The sequence below is a fragment of the Notothenia rossii genome (assembly GCF_949606895.1).
Source record: "Notothenia rossii genome assembly, chromosome: 6".
NCBI lineage: Eukaryota > Metazoa > Chordata > Actinopteri > Perciformes > Nototheniidae > Notothenia > Notothenia rossii.
The window spans coordinates 1-25863 of NC_136909.1; the positions used below are offsets into that span (position 1 = coordinate 1).

The following is a 25863-nucleotide window of genomic DNA, read 5'->3' on the forward strand; positions in this document are numbered from 1 at the left end:
ATTGGGCTGTGAGTGTGTGGGTGTGTTTGTGTATATTTGAGCTTTTTCAATTAGATTTAAAGTTGAATTCAGGCCTCTCAGGTGGATAAAAGGAGGGTGGATTTATCTTTGATTAGACAGCACCCCATGGCTGTTCATAATTGATTTAATCCGGTTTCCTCCATTTTCGACAGGTCCTGTTTTGGCTATTTGTGTCTGTGTGTCCCTCTGTGTTAGCTATTTCAATTAGATTTAAAGTTAAGTTCAGGCCTCTCAGGTGGATAAAGGGAGGTGGATTTGCCTTTGATTAGACAGCACCCCATGGCTGTTCATAATTGATTTAATCCGGTTTCCCCCATTGTTGACAGGTCCTGTTTTAACTATTGGTGTCTGTGTGTCTCTCTCTCTCTCTCTCTCTCTCTCTCGCTCTATGTGTACCCACCTCAAAGCTCACTGACCTGACCTACCTACCTGTCCTTTTCCCCAAGTTGGGACCGTTTAGAAAATAACACAACACCGGGGACTTGATCATCCCCGGCTGGGGCCACCCTAGTTTGAGAGTGTCTGGTGATAATGGCCGAAACACTCGATGATCTCTGGGTCCATCACTGAGGATGTGTTCAAAACAAGTATAAAGGACTAGTTTGTTCCCCAAAAAACCTCTTTTTTTTGAGAACAAACAACTACTGACTATCTGTCACCATAACCTCTTCTCCCAAGTGAAAAAGAGGTGCACTTGCACTACCAGCTGCCGCCACTAGATGGAGACAGGAGACCACAAATGGAGGACTGGCGGACAGGAGAGGTATATGCACCACTCTGACCTTTTGCCTAATCCTAAATTACTTCTCCATAAAAGGTTATTTTACTCTCAACTCCAACCATTAAAATTTACTTAAGGTACACTCTTACCCTTAGTCCCAGCTCTAAACTTAACCAGTCGGGCCTATATGCCTAATCCTAAAAACAATATTATTCATAGACTATCTTCCCCTCAGTTTGACCACTAATCCCAACCACTCGGGCTCTTTGCCTAAACCTAAACCACATTCTCTCTCCACTTTTTCATTCTGCTCTTCCAACCCCCTCTGGTCCGAGCCCCTTTGAGGATGACGAAAGGATTACGGGCCATAAAGAAACCTTTCTTTCCGCTCCCTTTTTGGTCGAGCCTTTCTGGGGATGACGAAAGGAACGGGGGTTATAAACAGATTCGGCCAAAGCGGCAAGGGGAGACTTCGGCGGTAACCACTAATGAACCTCTCTGTCTCTGTCCTTCAAGCTTTAATTACTCTGTCTACTTCACCTTTACACACTTATGACTCAGTCATGATGCTAAGCTAGGGCATGAGCCGACACGTCTCTAGCGCGCGTGCCTCTCCTTGGATCCCTGTATAACCATGAAGTCGTCGGGCGACATGGGGGGATCCGGTGGTCCTTACAAAAACCTAACCCTAACCCTAACCCTAACCCTAACCCTAACCCTAACCCTAACCCTAACCCTAACCCTAACCCTAACCCTAACCCTAACCCCTAACCCTAACCCTAACCCTATCCGGTGGTCCTTACAAAAACCTAACCCTAACCCCTAACCCCTAACCCCTAACCCTAACCCCTAACCCTAACCCTAACCCTAACCCTAACCCTAACCCTAACCCAGTCATGATGCTAAGCTAGGGCATGAGCCGACACGTCCTCGTAGTGCGCGTGCCTTTCCTTGGATCTCTGTATAACCATGAAGTCGTCGGGCGACATGGGGAGATCCGGTGGCCCTTACAAAAACCTAACCCTAACCCCTAACCCTAACCCTAACCCTACAACATTGGGGAAGGTCGACTCCCAACCCCCCTGGTCACCCATTTCCAACAACACCCGCCAGACCAACTCATCATCTCGGGCCTGGAAACCAACGACCGGTGGACCATCGGGCAGAGGAAGAGGGCGGAAACATCTTGGATCCAGAAACTCGGGACAACCATACCCAGGGGACTCAACGACAGCTAGCTCTATCTCCTCTGGATCCTCCCTCTCCTCTGCCCTACAGTCCCAGGGATGATCTGTACTGCTCCTCCTCCTCCTTGGTCCATACACTAAAAGGATAACACACCCACAACACCCATCCACAGACCCCTAGGCCAGTGCTAACAATTCCCATACCGGAATCCATAACACTACCCCTAACCCAAACCTAACCCTAACCCTAACCCTAACCCTTTTAAATAGTAGGATACCTCCAGGGCGCATCACCACATTTTACAAGCCAGGGAAGGTGCATGGGTAAACATTGTTTAATTGTTTAAGTGTTTTTAAATGTGTGGAACAGTGTTTTGTCACTTTCAAAACTCTCCTGTCATTGACCGGAGAAATTGGTTTGATCTTGTATTCAATCTGGCCATTAATATTCCAGTGAGACGAAGTACGTACATTGACCGGAGTGATCCCATGTTCATTTTGTCCAAAAACCGGAGGATTCCCTAGCCCTACCCATACCAAGTTTGTTATCCCTGTGATGTTTTAAATATTTGACATTGTCCAATGTCTCAATCTTCACACCAACACATCATGGCGTATATAGCAACGTTTATCAGCTCCCTCTGTCAATGTATTGTGAAGATATGCGCTTGTCCAGTTGTAATGGAGATGATCTCTCAGCTGTAGATCACGGTCTCCATTACGTATTATATAGTTTCACTATTAGTGAAGCATATTCATTTGTTCCACAATAAAACATTGCACAGGAAGCATTTCATTTACAAAAAATGACAAGAGCTTGTGTGGCGTTCAAACCCGTTTATTGAATGGTTGACGTCAGTATGAGAAACATATATTAATCCTTAATGACGGAGGGCTGGATTTGCACGCCAACCTAAGGGGGGTGAAAAAAGCGTGATTAGCGATTCTAGTAATTTATAAGCTGTTTAGACTAACCAATACACATTTGTTATATATTTGTCATATCATCCCTGCAGGAGTTATCATAACTCACCTCCCTGTTCTCCTGTCATAGGTCCCAGGTTCCGTCACCGTAAAGACTCCCCAGGGAAACAGCGAGACCTGTTTTATCATTCCGGGTGGGGTTATTGAGCAGGATGGAGGAAGGGGTGGTTTTTTATTGTGTACATTGATGTTTGTTTGTAATATTTTTTCTTTCATAAATTAATTAGGTATAATTGAATTCTCAGCAGGAAACCGATGGACTGTCCACTAAAAGTTAGGAATGAGTCCTTACCCCAAGTGAAGGAGTTCAAGTATCTCTGGGTCTTGATGGGCTTCGAGCAGGACCACGGCAACAGGCCTAGTCACGGTTCATGATAGAGAACAATCCTGTAGTACTGCAAACCTGCAAGAGGAGGGACACAAAAACTCCGGGGAGCGATGCCCCGGGGGTTGAGTTAGTGATATGTATTAATGAATGTATAGAGGAAGTCTAAGTGTAGACCAGCCTGGCTTATTTGGAGTGCCCTCAGGGGCAAAAGTAAAGGTAACTTTCTGTCTGTCCATTTGGTCACCCGTGTCTCCAATGTAAAGTCCTAAGATTGTACATTTGGAAAATTAAAGTCCCTAACGGGGAGTAAGTGATATGCAGTAATGAATGTATACATAGAGAGGAAGTCCAAGCCTATAAGAGCATAAACAAGGGACTGGTCCAAGGTCAGCCCGAGCTAAATCTGCAAAGAGGACAGAGACCAGCGTTAATACAAGTTGAACACTGTGCACTAACAGAGGATTCCACATCAAACCAGCGCCAAAACTGCCTTCACCACCTCAGACCACCAAAATCACAACGTTGACCACCTCAGCGGTCGTTTGAGGTGGTCAACGCGGTGGTTTTGGCGGTCTGAGGTGTGGTGAACGTGGTTGTTTTGGCGGTCTGAGGTGGTGAAGGCAATTTTGGCGCCGATTTGATGTAGAAACCTCTGTTAATACAAGTTGAACACCGTGCACCGTGCTGGTCCGTCCCCTTGCAGCTTCAGCTCGGGCTGACGTTGGACCAGCCTCTAGTTTATGCTCCTATAGGCTTAGGCTTCCTCTCTATGTATACATTCATTAATGTGTATCACTAACTCAGCATTAGGAACTTGAATTATCCAAATGTACAATCCTAGGACTTTACATCGGAGACGCGGGTTCCCAAATGGACACACAGAAAAGTACCCTCACTTTTGCCCCTGAGTGCACTAAAAATAAGCCAGGATGCTACACCGCCAACACTACCGCGTTCAGCACCTCAAACGACCGCCAACACCACCACGTTCACCACCTCAAACGACCGCCAAAGAAAACGCGTTCGCCACCTCAAACGACTTTAAATACAACCGCCTTCGCCACCTCAAACGACCACCAAAACTACCACGTTCACAAACAACCCCATAACAACCACGTTCAATGCTTCAAACAATGCGTTCAAATCAATCAAACATCAACTTTTTGCAGAGAAAAAACACACTGCAATTCCTGCAAAGACAATACAAATGACAAAGTTGACTTACATGAAAATGAAGGATCCATGATGATGTCAGACAGTTTCCCTGTCACTCCAAAGACTTTACGATGGGCTTCGAGATGGACCAGGGCAACAGGCTCTTTCACGGTTCATGATCCAAACCCATCCTGTAATACTGCAAACCTGCAAGAGAAGGGACACAAAAACTCCGGGGAGCGATGCCCCGGGGGTTGAGTTAGTGATAAGTATTAATGAATGTATAGAGGAAGTCTAAGTGTAGACCACCCTGGCTTATTTGGAGTGCCCTCAGGGGCAAAAGTAAAGGTAACTTTCTGTCTGTCCATTTGGTCACCCGTGTCTCCAATGTAAAGTCCTAAGATTGTACATTTGGAAAATTAAAGTCCCTAACGGGGAGTAAGTGATATGCAGTAATGAATGTATACATAGAGAGGAAGTCCAAGCCTATAAGAGCATAAACAAGGGACTGGTCCAAGGTCAGCCCGAGCTAAAGCTGCAAAGAGGACAGAGACCAGCGTTAATACAAGTTGAACACTGTGCACTAACAGAGGATTCCACATCAAACCAGCGCCAAAACTGCCTTCACCACCTCAGACCACCAAAATCACAACGTTGACCACCTCAGCGGTCGTTTGAGGTGGTCAACGCGGTGGTTTTGGCGGTCTGAGGTGTGGTGAACGTGGTTGTTTTGGCGGTCTGAGGTGGTGAAGGCAATTTTGGCGCCGATTTGATGTAGAAACCTCTGTTAATACAAGTTGAACACCGTGCACCGTGCTGGTCCGTCCCCTTGCAGCTTCAGCTCGGGCTGACGTTGGACCAGCCTCTAGTTTATGCTCCTATAGGCTTAGGCTTCCTCTCTATGTATACATTCATTAATATGTATCACTAACTCAGCATTAGGAACTTGAATTTTCCAAATGTACAATCCTAGGACTTTACATCGGAGACGCGGGTTCCCAAATGGACACACAGAAAAGTACCCTCACTTTTGCCCCTGAGTGCACTAAAAATAAGCCAGGATGCTACACCGCCAACACTACCGCGTTCAGCACCTCAAACGACCGCCAACACCACCACGTTCACCACCTCAAACGACCGCCAAAGAAAACGCGTTCGCCACCTCAAACGACTTTAAACACAACCGCCTTCGCCACCTCAAACGACCGCCAAAACTACCACGTTCACAAACAACCCCATAACAACCACGTTCAATGCTTCAAACAATGCGTTCAAATCAATCAAACATCAACTTTTTGCAGAGAAAAAACACACTGCAATTCCTGCAAAGACAATACAAATGACAAAGTTGACTTACATGAAAATGAAGGATCCATGATGATGTCAGACAGTTTCCCTGTCACTCCAAAGACTTTACGATGGGCTTCGAGATGGACCAGGGCAACAGGCTCTTTCACGGTTCATGATCCAAACCCATCCTGTAATACTGCAAACCTGCAAGAGAAGGGACACAAAAACTCCGGGGAGCGATGCCCCGGGGGTTGAGTTAGTGATAAGTATTAATGAATGTATAGAGGAAGTCTAAGTGTAGACCACCCTGGCTTATTTGGAGTGCCCTCAGGGGCAAAAGTAAAGGTAACTTTCTGTCTGTCCATTTGGTCACCCGTGTCTCCAATGTAAAGTCCTAAGATTGTACATTTGGAAAATTAAAGTCCCTAACGGGGAGTAAGTGATATGCAGTAATGAATGTATACATAGAGAGGAAGTCCAAGCCTATAAGAGCATAAACAAGGGACTGGTCCAAGGTCAGCCCGAGCTAAAGCTGCAAAGAGGACAGAGACCAGCGTTAATACAAGTTGAACACTGTGCACTAACAGAGGATTCCACATCAAACCAGCGCCAAAACTGCCTTCACCACCTCAGACCACCAAAATCACAACGTTGACCACCTCAGCGGTCGTTTGAGGTGGTCAACGCGGTGGTTTTGGCGGTCTGAGGTGTGGTGAACGTGGTTGTTTTGGCGGTCTGAGGTGGTGAAGGCAATTTTGGCGCCGATTTGATGTAGAAACCTCTGTTAATACAAGTTGAACACCGTGCACCGTGCTGGTCCGTCCCCTTGCAGCTTCAGCTCGGGCTGACGTTGGACCAGCCTCTAGTTTATGCTCCTATAGGCTTAGGCTTCCTCTCTATGTATACATTCATTAATATGTATCACTAACTCAGCATTAGGAACTTGAATTTTCCAAATGTACAATCCTAGGACTTTACATCGGAGACGCGGGTTCCCAAATGGACACACAGAAAAGTACCCTCACTTTTGCCCCTGAGTGCACTAAAAATAAGCCAGGATGCTACACCGCCAACACTACCGCGTTCAGCACCTCAAACGACCGCCAACACCACCACGTTCACCACCTCAAACGACCGCCAAAGAAAACGCGTTCGCCACCTCAAACGACTTTAAACACAACCGCCTTCGCCACCTCAAACGACCGCCAAAACTACCACGTTCACAAACAACCCCATAACAACCACGTTCAATGCTTCAAACAATGCGTTCAAATCAATCAAACATCAACTTTTTGCAGAGAAAAAACACACTGCAATTCCTGCAAAGACAATACAAATGACAAAGTTGACTTACATGAAAATGAAGGATCCATGATGATGTCAGACAGTTTCCCTGTCACTCCAAAGACTTTACGATGGGCTTCGAGATGGACCAGGGCAACAGGCTCTTTCACGGTTCATGATCCAAACCCATCCTGTAATACTGCAAACCTGCAAGAGAAGGGACACAAAAACTCCGGGGAGCGATGCCCCGGGGGTTGAGTTAGTGATAAGTATTAATGAATGTATAGAGGAAGTCTAAGTGTAGACCACCCTGGCTTATTTGGAGTGCCCTCAGGGGCAAAAGTAAAGGTAACTTTCTGTCTGTCCATTTGGTCACCCGTGTCTCCAATGTAAAGTCCTAAGATTGTACATTTGGAAAATTAAAGTCCCTAACGGGGAGTAAGTGATATGCAGTAATGAATGTATACATAGAGAGGAAGTCCAAGCCTATAAGAGCATAAACAAGGGACTGGTCCAAGGTCAGCCCGAGCTAAAGCTGCAAAGAGGACAGAGACCAGCGTTAATACAAGTTGAACACTGTGCACTAACAGAGGATTCCACATCAAACCAGCGCCAAAACTGCCTTCACCACCTCAGACCACCAAAATCACAACGTTGACCACCTCAGCGGTCGTTTGAGGTGGTCAACGCGGTGGTTTTGGCGGTCTGAGGTGTGGTGAACGTGGTTGTTTTGGCGGTCTGAGGTGGTGAAGGCAATTTTGGCGCCGATTTGATGTAGAAACCTCTGTTAATACAAGTTGAACACCGTGCACCGTGCTGGTCCGTCCCCTTGCAGCTTCAGCTCGGGCTGACGTTGGACCAGCCTCTAGTTTATGCTCCTATAGGCTTAGGCTTCCTCTCTATGTATACATTCATTAATGTGTATCACTAACTCAGCATTAGGAACTTGAATTTTCCAAATGTACAATCCTAGGACTTTACATCGGAGACGCGGGTTCCCAAATGGACACACAGAAAAGTACCCTCACTTTTGCCCCTGAGTGCACTAAAAATAAGCCAGGATGCTACACCGCCAACACTACCGCGTTCAGCACCTCAAACGACCGCCAACACCACCACGTTCACCACCTCAAACGACCGCCAAAGAAAACGCGTTCGCCACCTCAAACGACTTTAAACACAACCGCCTTCGCCACCTCAAACGACCGCCAAAACTACCACGTTCACAAACAACCCCATAACAACCACGTTCAATGCTTCAAACAATGCGTTCAAATCAATCAAACATCAACTTTTTGCAGAGAAAAAACACACTGCAATTCCTGCAAAGACAATACAAATGACAAAGTTGACTTACATGAAAATGAAGGATCCATGATGATGTCAGACAGTTTCCCTGTCACTCCAAAGACGTTACGATGGGCTTCGAGATGGACCAGGGCAACAGGCTCTGTCACGGTTCATGATCCAAGCCCATCCTGTAATACTGCAAACCTGCAAGAGAAGGGACACAAAAACTCCGGGGAGCGATGCCCCGGGGGTTGAGTTAGTGATATGTATTAATGAATGTATAGAGGAAGTCTAAGTGTAGACCACCCTGGCTTATTTGGAGTGCCCTCAGGGGCAAAAGTAAAGGTAACTTTCTGTCTGTCCATTTGGTCACCCGTGTCTCCAATGTAAAGTCCTAACATTGTACATTTGGAAAATTAAAGTCCCTAACGGGGAGTAAGTGATATGCATTAATGAATGTATACATAGAGAGAAAGTCCAAGCCTATAAGAGCATAAACAAGGGACTGGTCCAAGGTCAGCCCGAGCTAAAGCTGCAAAGAGGACAGAGACCAGCGTTAATACAAGTTGAACACTGTGCACTAACAGAGGATTCCACATCAAACCAGCGCCAAAACTGCCTTCACCACCTCAGACCACCAAAATCACAACGTTGACCACCTCAGCGGTCGTTTGAGGTGGTCAACGCGGTGGTTTTGGCGGTCTGAGGTGTGGTGAACGTGGTTGTTTTGGCGGTCTGAGGTGGTGAAGGCAATTTTGGCGCCGATTTGATGTAGAAACCTCTGTTAATACAAGTTGAACACCGTGCACCGTGCTGGTCCGTCCCCTTGCGGCTTCAGCTCGGGCTGACGTTGGACCAGCCTCTAGTTTATGCTCCTATAGGCTTAGGCTTCCTCTCTATGTATACATTCATTAATGTGTATCACTAACTCAGCATTAGGAACTTGAATTTTCCAAATGTACAATCCTAGGACTTTACATCGGAGACGCGGGTTCCCAAATGGACACACAGAAAAGTACCCTCACTTTTGCCCCTGAGTGCACTAAAAATAAGCCAGGATGCTACACCGCCAACACTACCGCGTTCAGCACCTCAAACGACCGCCAACACCACCACGTTCACCACCTCAAACGACCGCCAAAGAAAACGCGTTCGCCACCTCAAACGACTTTAAACACAACCGCCTTCGCCACCTCAAACGACCGCCAAAACTACCACGTTCACAAACAACCCCATAACAACCACGTTCAATGCTTCAAACAATGCGTTCAAATCAATCAAACATCAACTTTTTGCAGAGAAAAAACACACTGCAATTCCTGCAAAGACAATACAAATGACAAAGTTGACTTACATGAAAATGAAGGATCCATGATGATGTCAGACAGTTTCCCTGTCACTCCAAAGACGTTACGATGGGCTTCGAGATGGACCAGGGCAACAGGCTCTGTCACGGTTCATGATCCAAACCCATCCTGTAATACTGCAAACCTGCAAGAGAAGGGACACAAAAACTCCGGGGAGCGATGCCCCGGGGGTTGAGTTAGTGATATGTATTAATGAATGTATAGAGGAAGTCTAAGTGTAGACCACCCTGGCTTATTTGGAGTGCCCTCAGGGGCAAAAGTAAAGGTAACTTTCTGTCTGTCCATTTGGTCACCCGTGTCTCCAATGTAAAGTCCTAACATTGTACATTTGGAAAATTAAAGTCCCTAACGGGGAGTAAGTGATATGCATTAATGAATGTATACATAGAGAGGAAGTCCAAGCCTATAAGAGCATAAACAAGGGACTGGTCCAAGGTCAGCCCGAGCTAAAGCTGCAAAGAGGACAGAGACCAGCGTTAATACAAGTTGAACACTGTGCACTAACAGAGGATTCCACATCAAACCAGCGCCAAAACTGCCTTCACCACCTCAGACCACCAAAATCACAACGTTGACCACCTCAGCGGTCGTTTGAGGTGGTCAACGCGGTGGTTTTGGCGGTCTGGGGTGTGGTGAACGTGGTTGTTTTGGCGGTCTGAGGTGGTGAAGGCAATTTTGGCGCCGATTTGATGTAGAAACCTCTGTTAATACAAGTTGAACACCGTGCACCGTGCTGGTCCGTCCCCTTGCAGCTTCAGCTCGGGCTGACGTTGGACCAACCTCTAGTTTATGCTCCTATAGGCTTAGGCTTCCTCTCTATGTATACATTCATTAATGTGTATCACTAACTCAGCATTAGGGACTTGAATTTTCCAAATGTACAATCCTAGGACTTTACATCGGAGACGCGGGTTCCCAAATGGACACACAGAAAAGTACCCTCACTTTTGACCCTGAGTGCACTAAAAATAAGCCAGGATGCTACACCGCCAACACTACCGCGTTCAGCACCTCAAACGACCGCCAACACCACCACGTTCACCACCTCAAACGACCGCCAAAGAAAACACGTTCGCCACCTCAAACGACCGTAAACACAACCGCCTTCGCCACCTCAAACGACCGCCAAAGAAAACGCGTTCGCCACCTCAAACGACCGTAAACACCACCACGTTCACCACCTCAAACGACCGCCAAAGAAAACACGTTCGCCACCTCAAACGACCGCCAACACCACCACATTCACCACCTCAAACGACCGCCAAAGAAAACGCGTTCGCCACCTCAAACGACCGTAAACACAACCGCCTTCGCCACCTCAAACGACCGCCAAAACAACGGTGTTCTCCACCTCAAACGACCGTAAACACAACCGCCTTCGCCACCTCAAACGACAGCCAAAACTACCACGTTCACAAACAACCCCATAACAACCACGTTCAATGCTTCAAACAATGCGTTCAAATCAATCAAACATCAACGTTTTGCAGAGAAAAAACACACTGCAATTTCTGCAAAGACAATACAAATGACAAAGTTGACTTACATGAAAATGAAGGATCCATGATGATGTCAGACAGTTTCCCTGTCACTCCAAAGACGTTACGATGGGCTTCGAGATGGACCAGGGCAACAGGCTCTGTCACGGTTCATGATCCAAACCCATCCTGTAATACTGCAAACCTGCAAGAGGAGGGACACAAAAACTCCGGGGAGCGATGCCCCGGGGGTTGAGTTAGTGATATGCATTAATGAATGTATACATAGAGAGGAAGTCTAAGCCTATAGGAGCATAAACTAGGAGCTGGTCCAAGGTCAGCCCGAGCTAAATTCTTTAGAGACCAGCGTTAATACAAGTTGAACAATCTTTACTAACAGAGGATTCCACAGCAAACCAGCACCAACTGCCTTCGCCACCTCAGACAACCAAAACTACCACATTCACCACCTCAGACCGCCAAAACCGCCGCGCTCGCCACCTCATAAACATCCTCCTTCACCACCTCAAACGACGCCAAAACTACCACGTTCACCACCTCAGACCTCCAAAACCACTGCGTTCACCATCTAAAACGACCTCAAACACAACCGCCTTTACCACCACAAACGACAGCCAAAACTACCACGTTCAATGCTTCAAACAATGCGTTCAAATCAATTAAACATCAACTTTTTGTAGAAAAAAAAAAAACTGCAATTCCTGCAAAGACAATACAAATGACAAAGTCAACTTACATGAAAATGAAGGATCCATGATGGTGTCAGAAAGTTTCCCTGTTACTCCAAAGACGTTACGATGGGCTTTGAGCAGGACCACGGCAACAGGCTCTGTCACGGTTCATGATCCAGACCCATCCTGTGATACTGCAAACCTGCAAGAGGAGGGACACAAAAACTGTGGGAGCGATGCCCCGGGGGTTGAGTTAGTGATATGCATTAATGATTGTATACAGATAGAGGAAGTCCAAGTGTATTGTAAATGGCTACAGCCTGAGATCGAATGCTGTGGTTGTATTAAATGTGCCAACTGCTAGGACTGTCTTAGGGAATACAGCTTTTAGATGCGCAGCTCCGCTAACTTGGAACAGTTTGCAAAAGGAAAGTTGAGCAGTTTGGTTCCATTACATGTTTTTAAAGCAAGGATAGATGCTATCCAATCGGAAACTGTTGGTATCTGTAAATGCCACTAGCTATACAAACTGTAGTCAATGTAAATATGCCATATGATGTCCTCTTTGTTTTTCTGTCATGTTTGTATTCATGTTGGAACCTACTTGCAGCAGGTCACCATTGAAAAAGAGGTCAATGATCTCAATGGGTTTTCACCTGAATAAATAAAGGTTTTGAATTGAATTGTCGACCACCATAAACTAGGGGCTGGTCCAAGGTCAGCCCGAGATATTCCAAAGAGTACATAGACCAGCGCTAATACAAGTTGAACCCCATGCCCAAACAGCCGAGGTTTCCACAACAAACAAGCATCCAAACAATCACATTCAGCACCTCAAAAACAACCGTGCTCGTAGAACGCTTTGAATTAGTGACGTTTTATGGCACCGTTTTATGCTCACCTGCTCACCGGCTCACCTGCTCACCGGCCCGCTGCTCGGTCTAAAGGAAGTGGCGCCTCAGTGTTCGCATTTAAATAGGGAGCATGTAATCAACGCTAACAAGTAACAGCTGACAAACAGATCACGTGACAAATGGGCAACAGCTGACAACATGCCTTTATTTATAATGTGATATCTAAAAATGAGTCAGCAGATTTAAAACATAGATATTTAAACTACATTTAGGTTGGACAGTGTTCCGGTTATACGGGGATAAAAATGAATGTTGTCCAAATTAAATTAAATGCATTGATTGATTGATTGATTGATTCACCAACAGACTGAAGGGCTGCAGTAAACCAGCAGTAAAACATGATCAAATACGAGTCATTTAAAACATTTATATCAAAAGTGAGCCTATTAAGGTTTGAAGGAATTAAACTGCTTTAATTTTGTTGTTGTTTTTGTTTTTGTTTTTATTATTATCTTTATTAATATCGAGCATTAGGGACCCTGATAAACTCAGAGTCTTATATCAGCTTTAATGGTTTAATTGAAAATATATTTGAATGTATATTTAAAAAAACAGCAAAGTGGTACACACACACTGTCACGATTCTCATGTTATGTCACGTTTATAGTTTTGTAGGTTTGGGTGTTTTTGGTTATGGTCTGGTCCTTCTCCCTGTGTGTTCCTCTTGTCATTAGTTTCCCTGTGTGTTCCTCTTGTCATTAGTTTCCCTGTGTGTTCCTCTTGTCATTAGTTTCCCTGGTGTGTCTAATTGTCTGATTATGTTCACCTGGGCCCCTGTGTTTTCTCCTCCCTCCTCACCTGTGTCTTGTTGTGTGATTGAGTCTGGTGTGTATTTAAGTTCTGGGTTTTCTGTCTGTCTTGTTCGGTTCGTCTTGTTCCAGGACTAGTTCTGCGGTGAGTGTTCTGTTTTGTCATTCTATATATATATATATATATATATATATCATAGCCTTGAAATAAAATAATTTTCAGTTTATATCTGCATTTGGGTCCCGCTTGTTTCACAAACCGTGACACACACACACAGGGCCGTGGGAAGTAGGGGTGCTGAGGGTGCTGCAGCACCCCCTGGTGGAGGACAGGGGATCTGCACTTCCACAAGATTAAATAAAGATATAATAAATTTTAAAAAATGAATTTTCAGCCTTGACGTAACAACATTCATAATTAAGTGAAGATAACACCCTTTTCACCCCGGTTACATTTTCCATTTGCCCCGTACGATGGGCGCTTTAAGTGATGAAAGTGGGGGATGTTGGCTTATCAGGCGCCCGCAGCTCACAGCCAGCGTGAGAGAGAGATAGATAGAGAGAGGGGGTGCACCTGTACCGGCGGGGAATGTTGTTAGCTTCTGCTGCGCTAACGGATATAAGAAGCTCTTTCTACAATAATGTGGAGGGAGAGTTCTGTCCTGTCAGACTGAGAGGCTCAGTGAGGTAAAGGACTCTGAGTGTTTAGATAGTTCACTTTAGTCTAAGTTATCTCAGTGGGTCTCAAACGTTTTGATCACAATTTATGTAAAAACATATCTCCAAGGCACTCCTTTATAATTATTAGGATAAATAAAAACAGGTTTGAAATCATTCCAATGTATACTATAAGACAGTAAACCAAAAATATCGTTTAAAACTGGAGAGATTTAAAAATATGCATAAATAAATAAATGTTAACTGATGAGATATAAATGAACCACAAAAATAAAACAAGTTAGCCTACATGTATTTGTTATTGGCTATGGTAGGTTATCGGTTATGTTCACATACTTATTTGATTATTAAAATGCAAACCGATCTTTTTCATATGGGTGTTTAGAGTTGTATCCCCTAGATCAGTCTCTAGTAATTGGGCGCTCAAAGTGCACCAGATTGAAGCATTTTACTTTAAAATGTTAAAAACAATCTTCCCGGGGGGGGGCACTCCCGGACCCCCCTAGAGGATGTGAAGTCCACCCCCCAGTTAAAACATGTTCAATGTTCATGCAATACTAAATAGTATACATTTGAAGCCTTTTTATATAAGCTGTCCACCATGTCAATATGTTTCTCTGTTTGTAGTGTCTTTTGTAGAGGTTTTTCATTACCAGCTAAAATCTTGCCAATAGGGCAGCAAATTGGTCAAAACCGGCCCTGGTGTCAACCCCACAGCACCCCCCATTTGAAACATGTTCCCATGGCTATGCACACACACACACACACACACACTACAATATATACAGTACATGTACAGTATTTATACGTTTGTATAACTCCTCCTCTGTCTCTTTCTGTGGTGTTGAAACTGTTAGAGACCATCAGACTGTGTGTGTGTGTGTGTGTGTGTGTGTGTGTGTGTGTGTGTGTGTGTGTGTGTGTGTGTGTGTGTGTGTGTGTGTGTGTGTGTGTGTGTGTGTGTGTGTGTGTGTGTGTGTGTGTGTGTGTGTGTGTGTGTGTGTGTGTGTGTGTGTGTGTGTGTGTGTGTGTGTGTGTGTGTGTGTGTGTGTGTGTGTGTGTGTGTGTGTGTGTGTGTGTGTGTGTGTGTGTGTGTGTGTGTGTGTGTGTGTGTGTGTGTGTGTGTGTGTGTGTGTGTGTGTGTGTGTGTGTGTGTGTACTGACCTGACTTACCTACCTGTCCTTTTCCCCAAGTTGGGAGCATTTAGAAAATAACACAACACCGGGGACTTGATGGACCCCGGCGGGGCCACCCTGGAGTGAGAGCGTCTGGTGATAATGGCCGAAACACTCGATGATCTCTGGGTCCATCACTGAGGATGTGTTCAAAACAACAATTATAAAGCTGTCACGATTCTCATGTTATGTCACGTTTATAGTTTTGTAGGTTTGGGTGTTTTCGCTGTTTTCCATGTCATGCTTACTACCAATACTACCAATAATGTACTCTTCTCCTTTACAAGTCTAACCTTAAAAAACTCCCGTCTTTCAGTGTTTATTTTAATCCCTCTTGTATTTTTAACAATTGTTCTATTCTACTGAGCAGATCAGGTGAAAAAGGTGTACTCGCACTATCCTCTGTCGCCACTAGATGAAGGCAGGAGACCACGAGTGGATGGCTGACTGAAACTAGAGGTATGCGAACCACTCCACACCATTAATTAGGGGGGTTGCAACTTGCAGATAAACACAATTTTCGGGTCATTTTACTCAAAATATAATACTCCTTTTGATTCATTAATGGATCGGGCACCTGACCTTAATCTGGCTTCTAAATTTAACCAGTCAGGCTTAGATGCCTAATCCTAAATTCAGTTCCATATTCATTTTTTTATGGACCATCTTTCCCTCAGTTTGACCACTAATCCTAACCACTCTGGCTCTTTGCCTAATCTTAAAATACTTCTCCATAAAAGGCTATTTGAATTTAAATTCCAACAATTAAAATTAACTTATGGTACACTTATCTTTAGTCCCAAACTTGAAATTAATTTAGATAAATAGTTAATTAATTAATGGGACACTCTTAACCAAATATCAAATAATAGACCATCTTCAGTCTAAATGCAGACTATTTTGTTCCCCAAAAGAAAACCATCTTTCCCTCAGTTTGACCACTAATCTCAACCACTTTGGCTTCCTTGCCTAACCCTAAACCACATTCTCTCCCAGTTTTTTCATTCTGGTCTTGTTTCAGCCCCTATCTGGTCGAGCCCCGTAAGGGGATAACGAAAGGAAACGGGCCATAAACAGATACGGCCATTGCGGCAAGAGGGGGCATCCGCCGTCAACAAAGCTACCCTCCTCCGTGTCTCTGTCTTTCAAACTTTAATTACCCTGTCTACTTTTACACACTACATATTTATGACTGTCATGATACTAAGGCTAGGGTAAGCGCCGACACGTCCTCTAGTGCGCGTGCCTTTCCTTGGATCTCTATATAACCATGAAGTTGTTGGACGACATGGGGAGATCTGGTGGCTCTTACACAAACCTAACCCTAACCCTCTTGATTACATGTCCATGGTGTGGGAATTCTTAGTTCTAGGACTCCGGAGTGACTTTGTGGAGATCTGTATTTTTCTATTCCTAAATCCTAAGCTTAACCGTCTCGCCTCTGTGCTTAAAAACTAACGTTCACGTGATTATCCTAACTAAGAGCCATATTAAAGACAATACTTAAAGGAACACGTTTATTGTGAATATAATAAGTATATTGGGGTCAAAGGGTCAAATCAATGGATTGAGAAATACGTAAATACTTACCTTCTCACTGTTAAACACGATACAGGAGGGAATATACGTAGGCATCACGAGGCCACGCCCCCTTTCCCTATAAATAGGAGTGTATATGCCATCTAAGGCTCACTCTTTTGGATCATTCGTTCTCCTGCAGTCTGAAGTCTATTCACACAGCTGCATAATAATTTTTACAAGACACAATGCTGGGATTGATCCCCCGAGCAGGGCCATTCCTAGAAGAGATTGTATGGATGCAATGGGCTGAAACGATCAATGATTCCTAGGTTATCCACTGAAGAGGTGTTAATTTTTGATATGGATGACATTATAAGCACTACTATGATGTGTCTTCCAATATATCATGTTTAAATGTAACACAGTTACGAGAGGAGCCTGAATGAGGGACGACCATGCCTGGATGTGTGTCAACGATGGAGAGTGCATCGATCCCTCTGCTTACAGCAGTTAGATCCAAATGTTTCATCCCTAAATAGCCAGTTCCTCTTGATTACATGTCCATGGTGTGGGAATTCTTAGTTCTGGGACTTGTTAGAAATTAAAATCAATGTTTTAATGGGGAAATGGACTTTAAACATGCCGTCAGTTTTAATGCTCTTTTATACTGAAAAACCAGAAATTCTTGTGCACAAGCAGTTAAGCTTTTATTCTGAAAATCCTTCATCTACGGTTAGCATTTAGCATGTGGCTAATATACGATTTCCTAAAGAGGTGAATTTAGTAGCGAAATGATATGGAGTGGTGAAAACCGAAGCCTACTGATTTAACACTACAACTATAGATGTCGAGATACTACCATGCTGAATATTAAATGAAGGTACAGTTTATTTGAATACATTATTGTTTACAGACGAGAGTAGCATGTGACAACATCCGGAATGACCGGAAACCAAACGAGCCGAGAAGTATTTTTTAGAGTATAGATTACAGCGTTTAGAATGTGTTAAATGAAAAAGTGATGAAAGAGAATATGAGGAGAAAAGGCGTGTTAAGTATATATTGAATGTGAAAAGAACCAATCCTCTGTTTAAATGCAACAACTGACATTAGAGACGAGGCGAGCCGGCTGGCGAGGAGGAGCCAGCAGAGGATATATAACAGCACCGGAGGAGAGATCCACCTCTTCTCTTCCCTAACGAGGAGCGGATCACAGCTGTTTGTCTGACTTAACAATATCATGCTTGTGACCAACCCGCGCCTTTTTTAATTAAAGTACCCAATTGAACTTTCACAGAGACTCCATTTAGTCTCCTTTTAAAGCTTCTCTCCTGGACGGGAGAATAACGAACACAGTTTACAGACTCCGGAGTGACTTTGTGGAGATCTGTATTTTCTATTCCTAAATCCTAAGTTTAACCGTCTCGCCTCTGTGCTTAAAAACTAACGTTCACGTGATTATCCTAACTAAGAGCCATATTAAAGGCAATACTTAAAGGAACACGTTTATTGTGAATATAATAAGCATATTGGGGTCAAAGGGTCAAATCACTGGATTGAGAAATACGTAAATACTTACCTTCTCACTGTTAAACACGATACAGGAGGGAATATACGTAGGCATCACGAGGCCACGCCCCCTTTCCCTATAAATAGGAGTGTATAGAGAACCGCAGTGACGCGTCATAAAACCAGGAAGTAAGTTAGCATTTGTAGCACTTCCGGTTCCTTCCTCAAAAAGCAATGCATTTTTTCCATAGGGTTTTGGAAAATAGCTCGAAATAAGATCTGTGGTTGACACAAATTTAAGAGGTAATTGACGTTTTGTTCTACGACATTAAATACATCAGCAGTGACCCCACTGGGGATTTTTGAAGAGTTTACGTGTCTGAAAAACGATGGTTGTTACCGAATAGCTGAATAGGACTACAGAAATTGTCGAGGCCGTTGTACGTCATTACGCCGAACACGTAAACACTCCCGCTAAATTTGTTTTCCCCTGTGTTCTGCTTGAAAGCAAGTCCCTGCCTATCTTTAGTATCTGTATATCTATATCTGACCATTAGAATCTGTATTTTTGAAATTGTCGTTTTTAACACCGTAGTTTTACAAATTATAGAATAATTAATTACCATTGTTTTCCAATTTTACTCGGCAGTTCGTTTCGTTGGCTAACGTTAGCTAAAGCTAGCGCTACTAGTTAGCTATGCAATGGTTTGTTGCTTTGCTCCGGGTTACAGCCACAGGTCTTCGCATGAAACGTGCTTGTTCTATCGTTTCCCGGCCAATGTTTTCCAAAGGAGAGTCTGGATTCGTGCCATGAGTTAGCTGACGTTACATTTTTGTCCATGTCACGGTGAAATGTAAATAATCGGTAGTGACTGTATCGCCGTTATAGAGATGGCGCTGCTGAAAAGACCGCAACACAAGTAAAGATAATGAATACATCCTATTAAAACCTGTGTGGCTTATATGATAAGTCTAATTAGTACAAGCAGCATAACGTTTCACCATGTAACTAAAGATTGTAGTCAGGGAAATCAGTTTGACATATTGAACTAATAACAAATCACCTCTGGCTGGCAGAGAACTCTCTGCTCCATAGCTTCTCTTGGACGTAAAATCACATGTACATTTTACATTTATATTCAATTTAATATTCCATCCCTCACATACTTTTGTATATATAATAACTTATATTTTGTTTTTCTTGTTATGCTGCTGCAACACAAACATTTCCCAAATTGGGATCAATACAGTAATATCTTATCTTAATTAATTAAGAAATATAACTATTATAATTAGTGTAGCAGCTGACACCTATTTTCAATATGGATTCATCTACCATTTATTTCTTTAGTTCAATTTTCATCTATAAAAATGTCAAAATAGTGAAAATGTTCCCGAGACTTATCAAAGTGCAAGGTTATATCTTTAGATGTTTTGTTTTAGCCTATGTATTGTATGTCTTAATGCTCTTATATGTGACGGGGTGACTTCCATGAAACTAATATTTGATATCTTCCCAACAGACGAGCTGACAGGAAACCTAACACTCTAACAACCACAACATTGCAAAGGTGAGTAAATGTAAATTAAAAACAATTCACAATTTCTTTATTTCTTCTTCCTTGCAGTGAGGTGAAGCAGACCTTGCACTTGGTGCCAGTAAGGATGTTCCTCACGCAGGCTGAATGTTTCTGCTTCCTTACTGACACAGAAGCCCTTGATTTGCAATGCTTCACTAATTGTCATTTCCTTGGCTCCGTAGGGACACTTTACCTCCAACACAGCGGAAGACCCTACCAGACCATCCGGAGATGCCCCCAACAATCCTGATAGGGAGAGCCACAAATCTGACTCATGGACCTGCATCTGAGTTGCAGTGGTGAATGCCCTGACGCCCTCACATTCATTCATAGTCCCTCACTGTACAGACAAAACACCATCAAGGGCCTGTTGTTGCCCTAGCATCCTGGCAATAAAGGAAGCAGTCACACGCTTTGACCTGAGGACAGCTCCAAAGTTGCTGGCAGTCAACCTTCCTTTCCTGAACAGATACCAGTTTGGGTTGGTTCGCTGACCAGTGGTAGCCACCTGAATTGCCCTCTGTCGCTCTTCAGACAATGCCATGTTTGCCACAATTGCCTCAGGTCCCTGATGCCAAACAGATTTGATAATTTCAGGAACAGTAAGTGTTTCTAAGCTGTAGTGTTCCTCTTCTGGCTCGGGGGAGAGAAGCCAAGAAATTCCTGAGAACCTGCCCCCGAGTCTGTCCCTCAGCCAGTCACGATCTTCAGAGGTGGGCTCTCTTGTCAGCGGGTTATAGTTATTGGTTTCAACAGACACATTAAAACAGTTACTAAATCAGCTTACTATCACCTAAAGAACATATCTAGGATTAAAAGACTAATGTCACAGCAGGATTTGGAAAAACGTGTCCATGCTTTTATCTTCAGTAGACTGGACTACTGCAATGGTGTCTTCACAGGTCTCACTGAAAAATCTATTAGAAAGCTGCAGCTGATTCAGAACGCCGCTGCTCGAGTCCTTACCAGCACTAAGGAAGTGGATCACATTACTCCTGTTCTGAAGTCTTTACTCTGGTTCCTCACTCACACTAAGAAAGTGGATCACTCCTGTTCTGAAGTCTTTACACTGGTTCCTCACTCACACTAAGAAAGAGGATCAGTCCAGTTCTGAAGTCTTTACTCTGGCTTCCTGTGTGTCAAAGAATAGATTTCAAAATACTGCTGCTGTTTATAAAGCACTGAATGGTTTAGGCCCAAAATGCATTTCTGACCTCCTGCTAAATGATGAACCATCCAGATCTCTCAGGTCTTCAGGGACTGGTCAGCTTTCTGTCCCCAGAGTCAGAACTAAACATGGAGAAGTTCAGTTATTCTGCTCCAAATATCTGGAACAAACTCCCAGAAACCTGCAGGTCCGCTGCAACTTACTACTTTTAAATCCAGGCTGAAGACTTTTCTTTGTGTCGCTGCTCTTAATTGAACTATTCATATCTTAAACTGCACTGTAACTTTGATCCATGTATTTTTTCTTTTAATGTTTATTTTATTAGCTTTTCTTTTTAATGACTGATTTTAAATGCCATTTTCTTAATGTCTTTCATTTTTTGTAAAGTACTTTGAATTGCCTTGTGTTGAAAAGTGCTATATAAATAAACTTGCCTTGCCTAATAAAGATTTCATGTGACACATAAAATGGATTTGTTGATGGGAATTAATGTGAATAAATTAACTCGTTCTTAAAAGGTTAACGGTACTCTTGCTATCACTACTCACCGACACTATAAACCTTGTCCCTCATGCGAGCCCTGATAACACCGGTAAGCACACCTTCATCTAGGCTGCACGGTTACGTGTCCTGACTTGTAGTGGTTCTCTCCTCTATCTACACTCTTCTTGTCATCTTTGTAAAACGATATCAGACTGGTAATTGACACAGCCATGACTTCTAGTTAAATTCAGTGGGGCTAAAATGAAAAGCTTTGTTAAAATATGCAAGCACGCGAAAGTCAAATTCAGCTTTATTGTCAAAAATTCTACATGTGTTATACATCCAGAAATATCGAAATATCGTTTCCCACAGTGTGACATGTATACATAAAACAAAAAGGGCCTAGATAAACGTGGTATACATTAAACAAAACGGGCCTAGATAAACGTGGTATACATTAAACAAAAAGGGCCTAGATAAACGTGGTATACAGTTTAAAATGTTAATATATTTAAAGTGTTCAAAGTGCAGTTTCAGTGCAAGTCAGTTGAAGCGATCTTAAGTTGGCGTGACGTTGAAGTCGTGCGACCCTGCTGCTGTACTGGCTTGTAGTTCGTTTATAGCATAACGTTAGCATTTCGCTTTTGGCGACTAGATTTATGATTCAAAAATTATAAAAGTAGGGTTGACATGTGGAGATTATCCGGCTGAACAAAACGTGATCCATCTCTTAAATGTGTGTCAACCACAGACCTTATTTCGAGCTATTTTCCCAAATCCTATGGAGAATTTGCATTGGTTTTTCCAGAAGGAACCGGAAGAAGTTTACTTCCGGGTTTTACGACGCGTCACTGCGGTTCTCTATATGCCATCTAAGTTTCACTCTTTTGGATCACTCGTTCTCCTGCAATCTGAAGTCTATTCACACAGCTGCATAATAATTTTTACAAGACACACTGCTGGGATTGATCCCCCGAGCAGGGCCCTTCCTAGAAGAGATTGTATGGATTTAATGGGCTGAAACGATCGAACGATCCAACATGGCTTTTTTCCCCAGCAATAAGTCTTTGAAAGAAGGGGAAAAGTTGTGTAAATAGAGGCAGAGCGCAGCAGCAGGCAGAGCGCAGCAGCAGCAGGCAGGCAGAGAGGAGCAGGCTGCGATACACCCCCACAGAGCACACCCAGAGAACAGGCTGCGCCACCTCACTTTGTAACCCAGGAGAGGAGCAGGAATCCTGGGTACGTGAGTGTTAAAAGTGCATTAAACTGTTTTAATCCAACAGCCGCTGATGTGGACGGAAGTCTGTCCATTTCTTTAACATTTGACTCACGAAATGTACAAGAAGGTAAAAACAGCAGAGTTGCTGCTGTTAGGGTCTCAGACTCACAGGCACACACACACAGGGACGTCGGAACTATTTTCTGGGGGGGGGGTGCGGGATTTTTGCTGGGAGGGTCGGGGGGGAAACTCACACTATCAATGATTAACGAACTCGACACGTAGGCCTAATAGCCTAGGCCTATACATAACAGATATAGGCTACATAAACACACGCAGCATCTTAATTGTTACGAAAATGTATGAAACAAAATGAATTAATGAATTAATCAAGCCTTTATTAAGGAACATACTGTAGCCTAATAGGCGATAACATAGGCCTACAGCATTCAGAAAATCAACAGAATAATACAGCCTTTACGAACATAGGCCTAATGGAACATTCAGAAAAATAACGGTTTACTTTGCGCTCGTAAGGGCTTTTAAACTGTTCCAAAAGTAGACCTTCTCTCCGTTGTTCTGCTGATAAATTCTTTAAGCAGGGTCGAGACATCGCATTCATCGAGAAGGTCGCTATGCGCATTCATAATGGCCAAATGAGTGAGTCTCTCCTGCTTAATAGTATTGCGCAGCCACGTTTTCAACCTGCGCAATGCCGAGAACGAGCGCTCGGATGCCGCGACAGAAATGGGCAGAGCCAGACAGAGCTTTATGAGCCTCTCCGCTTCCGACAGCATGGAGCGGGATTGGGGCTGCAAGGTGTGCAGAATGGCCAATACATCCTGAATGGTTTTCACTTCTCGCCCCCTACACACGTCGCTCAGGATGTCCAGCTCAAGGCTTAGCTGCTCTCTTGAAAAGGAAGTCAGTTCCAGGGAACCCACATCCACTCGTTTCCCTTGGGCCGCCTGTAGAACTGCCTGCTCTCGCCCTGCAGCTACGCAGAGTCCTTCCTGGTCAAAGCGCCGCTCCACCTCTGTGCGCACCAAGTCCAGGGCCTCAAACAATTCCCTCTTCCACAGGCTTGGATATTCTTTAATAGTTAAATATAACAGTTAAACAACAACCAACAAATAGTTTCCATATGGGCTGCCTATTTAAGCTGGGTGGGTCAACCTTACATTTTCAATTTAAATTCAAATTATGAATATGGTTTGTTATGAAAGTAGGCCTATACGTTATTTAGTCAGTTGATAGCGTTGTAATGAATTATTAATTGCAGGCTAATTTCGCAAATAAGCGTACATGGATGTAGTACATTATTATGAACTATGATATCGTTTTCTATGGATAGATCAAATCTGTCCACAAATGCTGGAGAGCACGCTCTGTGTGCGTATTTGTTGCATTCTTTCAACATTACAGACCGATGAGCTTTATGATTAATTTTAAAATACTGTTGGCATTATTTATTTATTTATTTAGGCCTATTTATTTACCCTCGTTCTCCAACTCCCATTCCTCCTCCTCCGCTGTATGGCGAAAACGCGCTGGGGTCTTGCTGGTGCGCACTGGATGAGGAGGCTTCAAGTTGTAGCGCTCTGTGTATTGTTTGGTCTTGGCCACAAGGTCAGCGAAGGTGTCATCTTGTCTGAGTGTGTTCAGTCGCTGGCAAAGAAGTTTGGCAGCTTCCATTGATCCAAGGGCTGTGACTTTGGTGCCTTGCAGTGACCGAGCCACGGATTCACATGGCGTAAACATGGTAACGCAGGCAAACAAACCAAAGACTGTGCGCGTAGTGGTGCCCTTTTTGAGCAATCCTGCCACTTTGGCACGCGTCTCCCCCTTGACAATCCTGTCACTCTCCAAGGTCCTAAATGTCTGCAGCATCTCTCCATAGCATGCCAGCAACCGTGACAGTGCCACAACTCTGACGCACCACCGAGTTGGGCACAGGGCAAGCAGGTTGATCACTTCTCCACATCCAAAAAGAGACTGGTATAACGTTTTTCTCTTTGCTGAATCATTAATCACAACTGTGACTTCCCGAACAAAGTTCAGTGTATCGGCAACAAGGCGCACTTCTTTTGCCACTTCTTGCAACACTAAATCCAGAGAGTGGTTTGCGCAGTGGACAAACAAGGAGTCAGGACATGTTTCCTTTAATCTTGCCTGCACTCCCTTGAACCTCCCTGACATGTTGCTGGCTCCATCAAAACAGTAGCCTTTCAGCTTCTCCAGCGGCAGATTTAGCCGAACAAGGACATCTTTAATGCACAGAAAAAGCATCTCGGCGGTTGTGTCTGGAGCGTTGTAAAAGCCCAGAAAGAAATTCTGGACTTCAAGATTGTCATCTGCAAATTGTATACTGCATGAGAACTGTTCTTTTCCACTGACGTCGGTGGTCCCATCAGCAGTTAAGCCGAAAAAAGGACTTTCGGATGCTTTGGCTCCGATTTTCCTCTGGATGTCATGGGCAAACAGCTCCAAAACTTCATTCTGGATGCTGCCCGACATCCAATTGTCCCTCCTCTTCATCCAGTTTTGCAGGTCAGGATCAGCGCGTACCCTCTCGACCACTAGCTGCCACAACACCCCATCCCGATTTGCAGCTCCTCTCAGAGGGAGTCCCTGGCGCCCCAGGAATCTCACGCTGCTGAAAACGAGCTCCAGCATTTTCCGGGCTGTTATTTGTTCTTTAGCAGCAGCCTCAGACAAAAGCGCATTAATTGGCGTAGTTTTCAATGCAGCCAATCTTTGAGTCGCATCTAAATGAATGCGTGTTTTCTCGTGGTCTCTGATTTTCTCCTTTGCTTTTCTCCAGTTTGAAAAGCCCGTATTTTTCAAAAACGGACTGTCAGCTTGTTCTGACCCGACCAACTTGCGCTTGACAGCTGACCTGCACACACCACACACAATGCCATCACTGACCGCGATGTATTCCAGCCACGGCCACTCTCTGAACCAGGCGGCCTTGCAGGAACGAGTGAAGTTCTCACCCAACTTCTTGGCAGGAAAATTGTAATCCTGTGGTGGTTTGCATGATATTGCCTCTTCTTGGCTAGCACC

General features: G+C 44.1%; 1 protein-coding gene and 2 long non-coding RNA genes across 3 annotated transcripts; 1 reads left to right on the forward strand and 2 right to left on the reverse strand.

Annotated features, from left to right (window-relative positions):
- Positions 1 to 2225: 2225 nt before the first annotated feature.
- LOC307044966 lies at positions 2226 to 3468 on the reverse strand. The gene is made up of 3 exons (XR_013809754.1): positions 3206 to 3468; positions 2963 to 3030; positions 2226 to 2842 (listed from the first exon to the last, which is right to left on the reverse strand). It is a non-coding gene; the product is annotated as an uncharacterized lncRNA (long non-coding RNA).
- Positions 3469 to 15275: 11807 nt separating this feature from the next.
- Positions 15276 to 21615, forward strand: LOC307042322. The gene is made up of 3 exons (XR_013809079.1): positions 15276 to 15773; positions 19868 to 19915; positions 20107 to 21615. It is a non-coding gene; the product is annotated as an uncharacterized lncRNA (long non-coding RNA).
- A 1721-nt stretch (positions 21616 to 23336) lies between these two features.
- On the reverse strand, positions 23337 to 25470 carry LOC307042900 (zinc finger MYM-type protein 1-like; the record flags this gene model as incomplete). Its single annotated transcript, XM_079687059.1, has 2 exons — positions 23337 to 23887; positions 24294 to 25470. The coding sequence occupies 2 exons, from the start codon at positions 25468 to 25470 to the stop codon at positions 23337 to 23339; spliced, it is 1728 nt and encodes a 575-aa protein (XP_079543185.1).
- Positions 25471 to 25863: the final 393 nt, after the last annotated feature.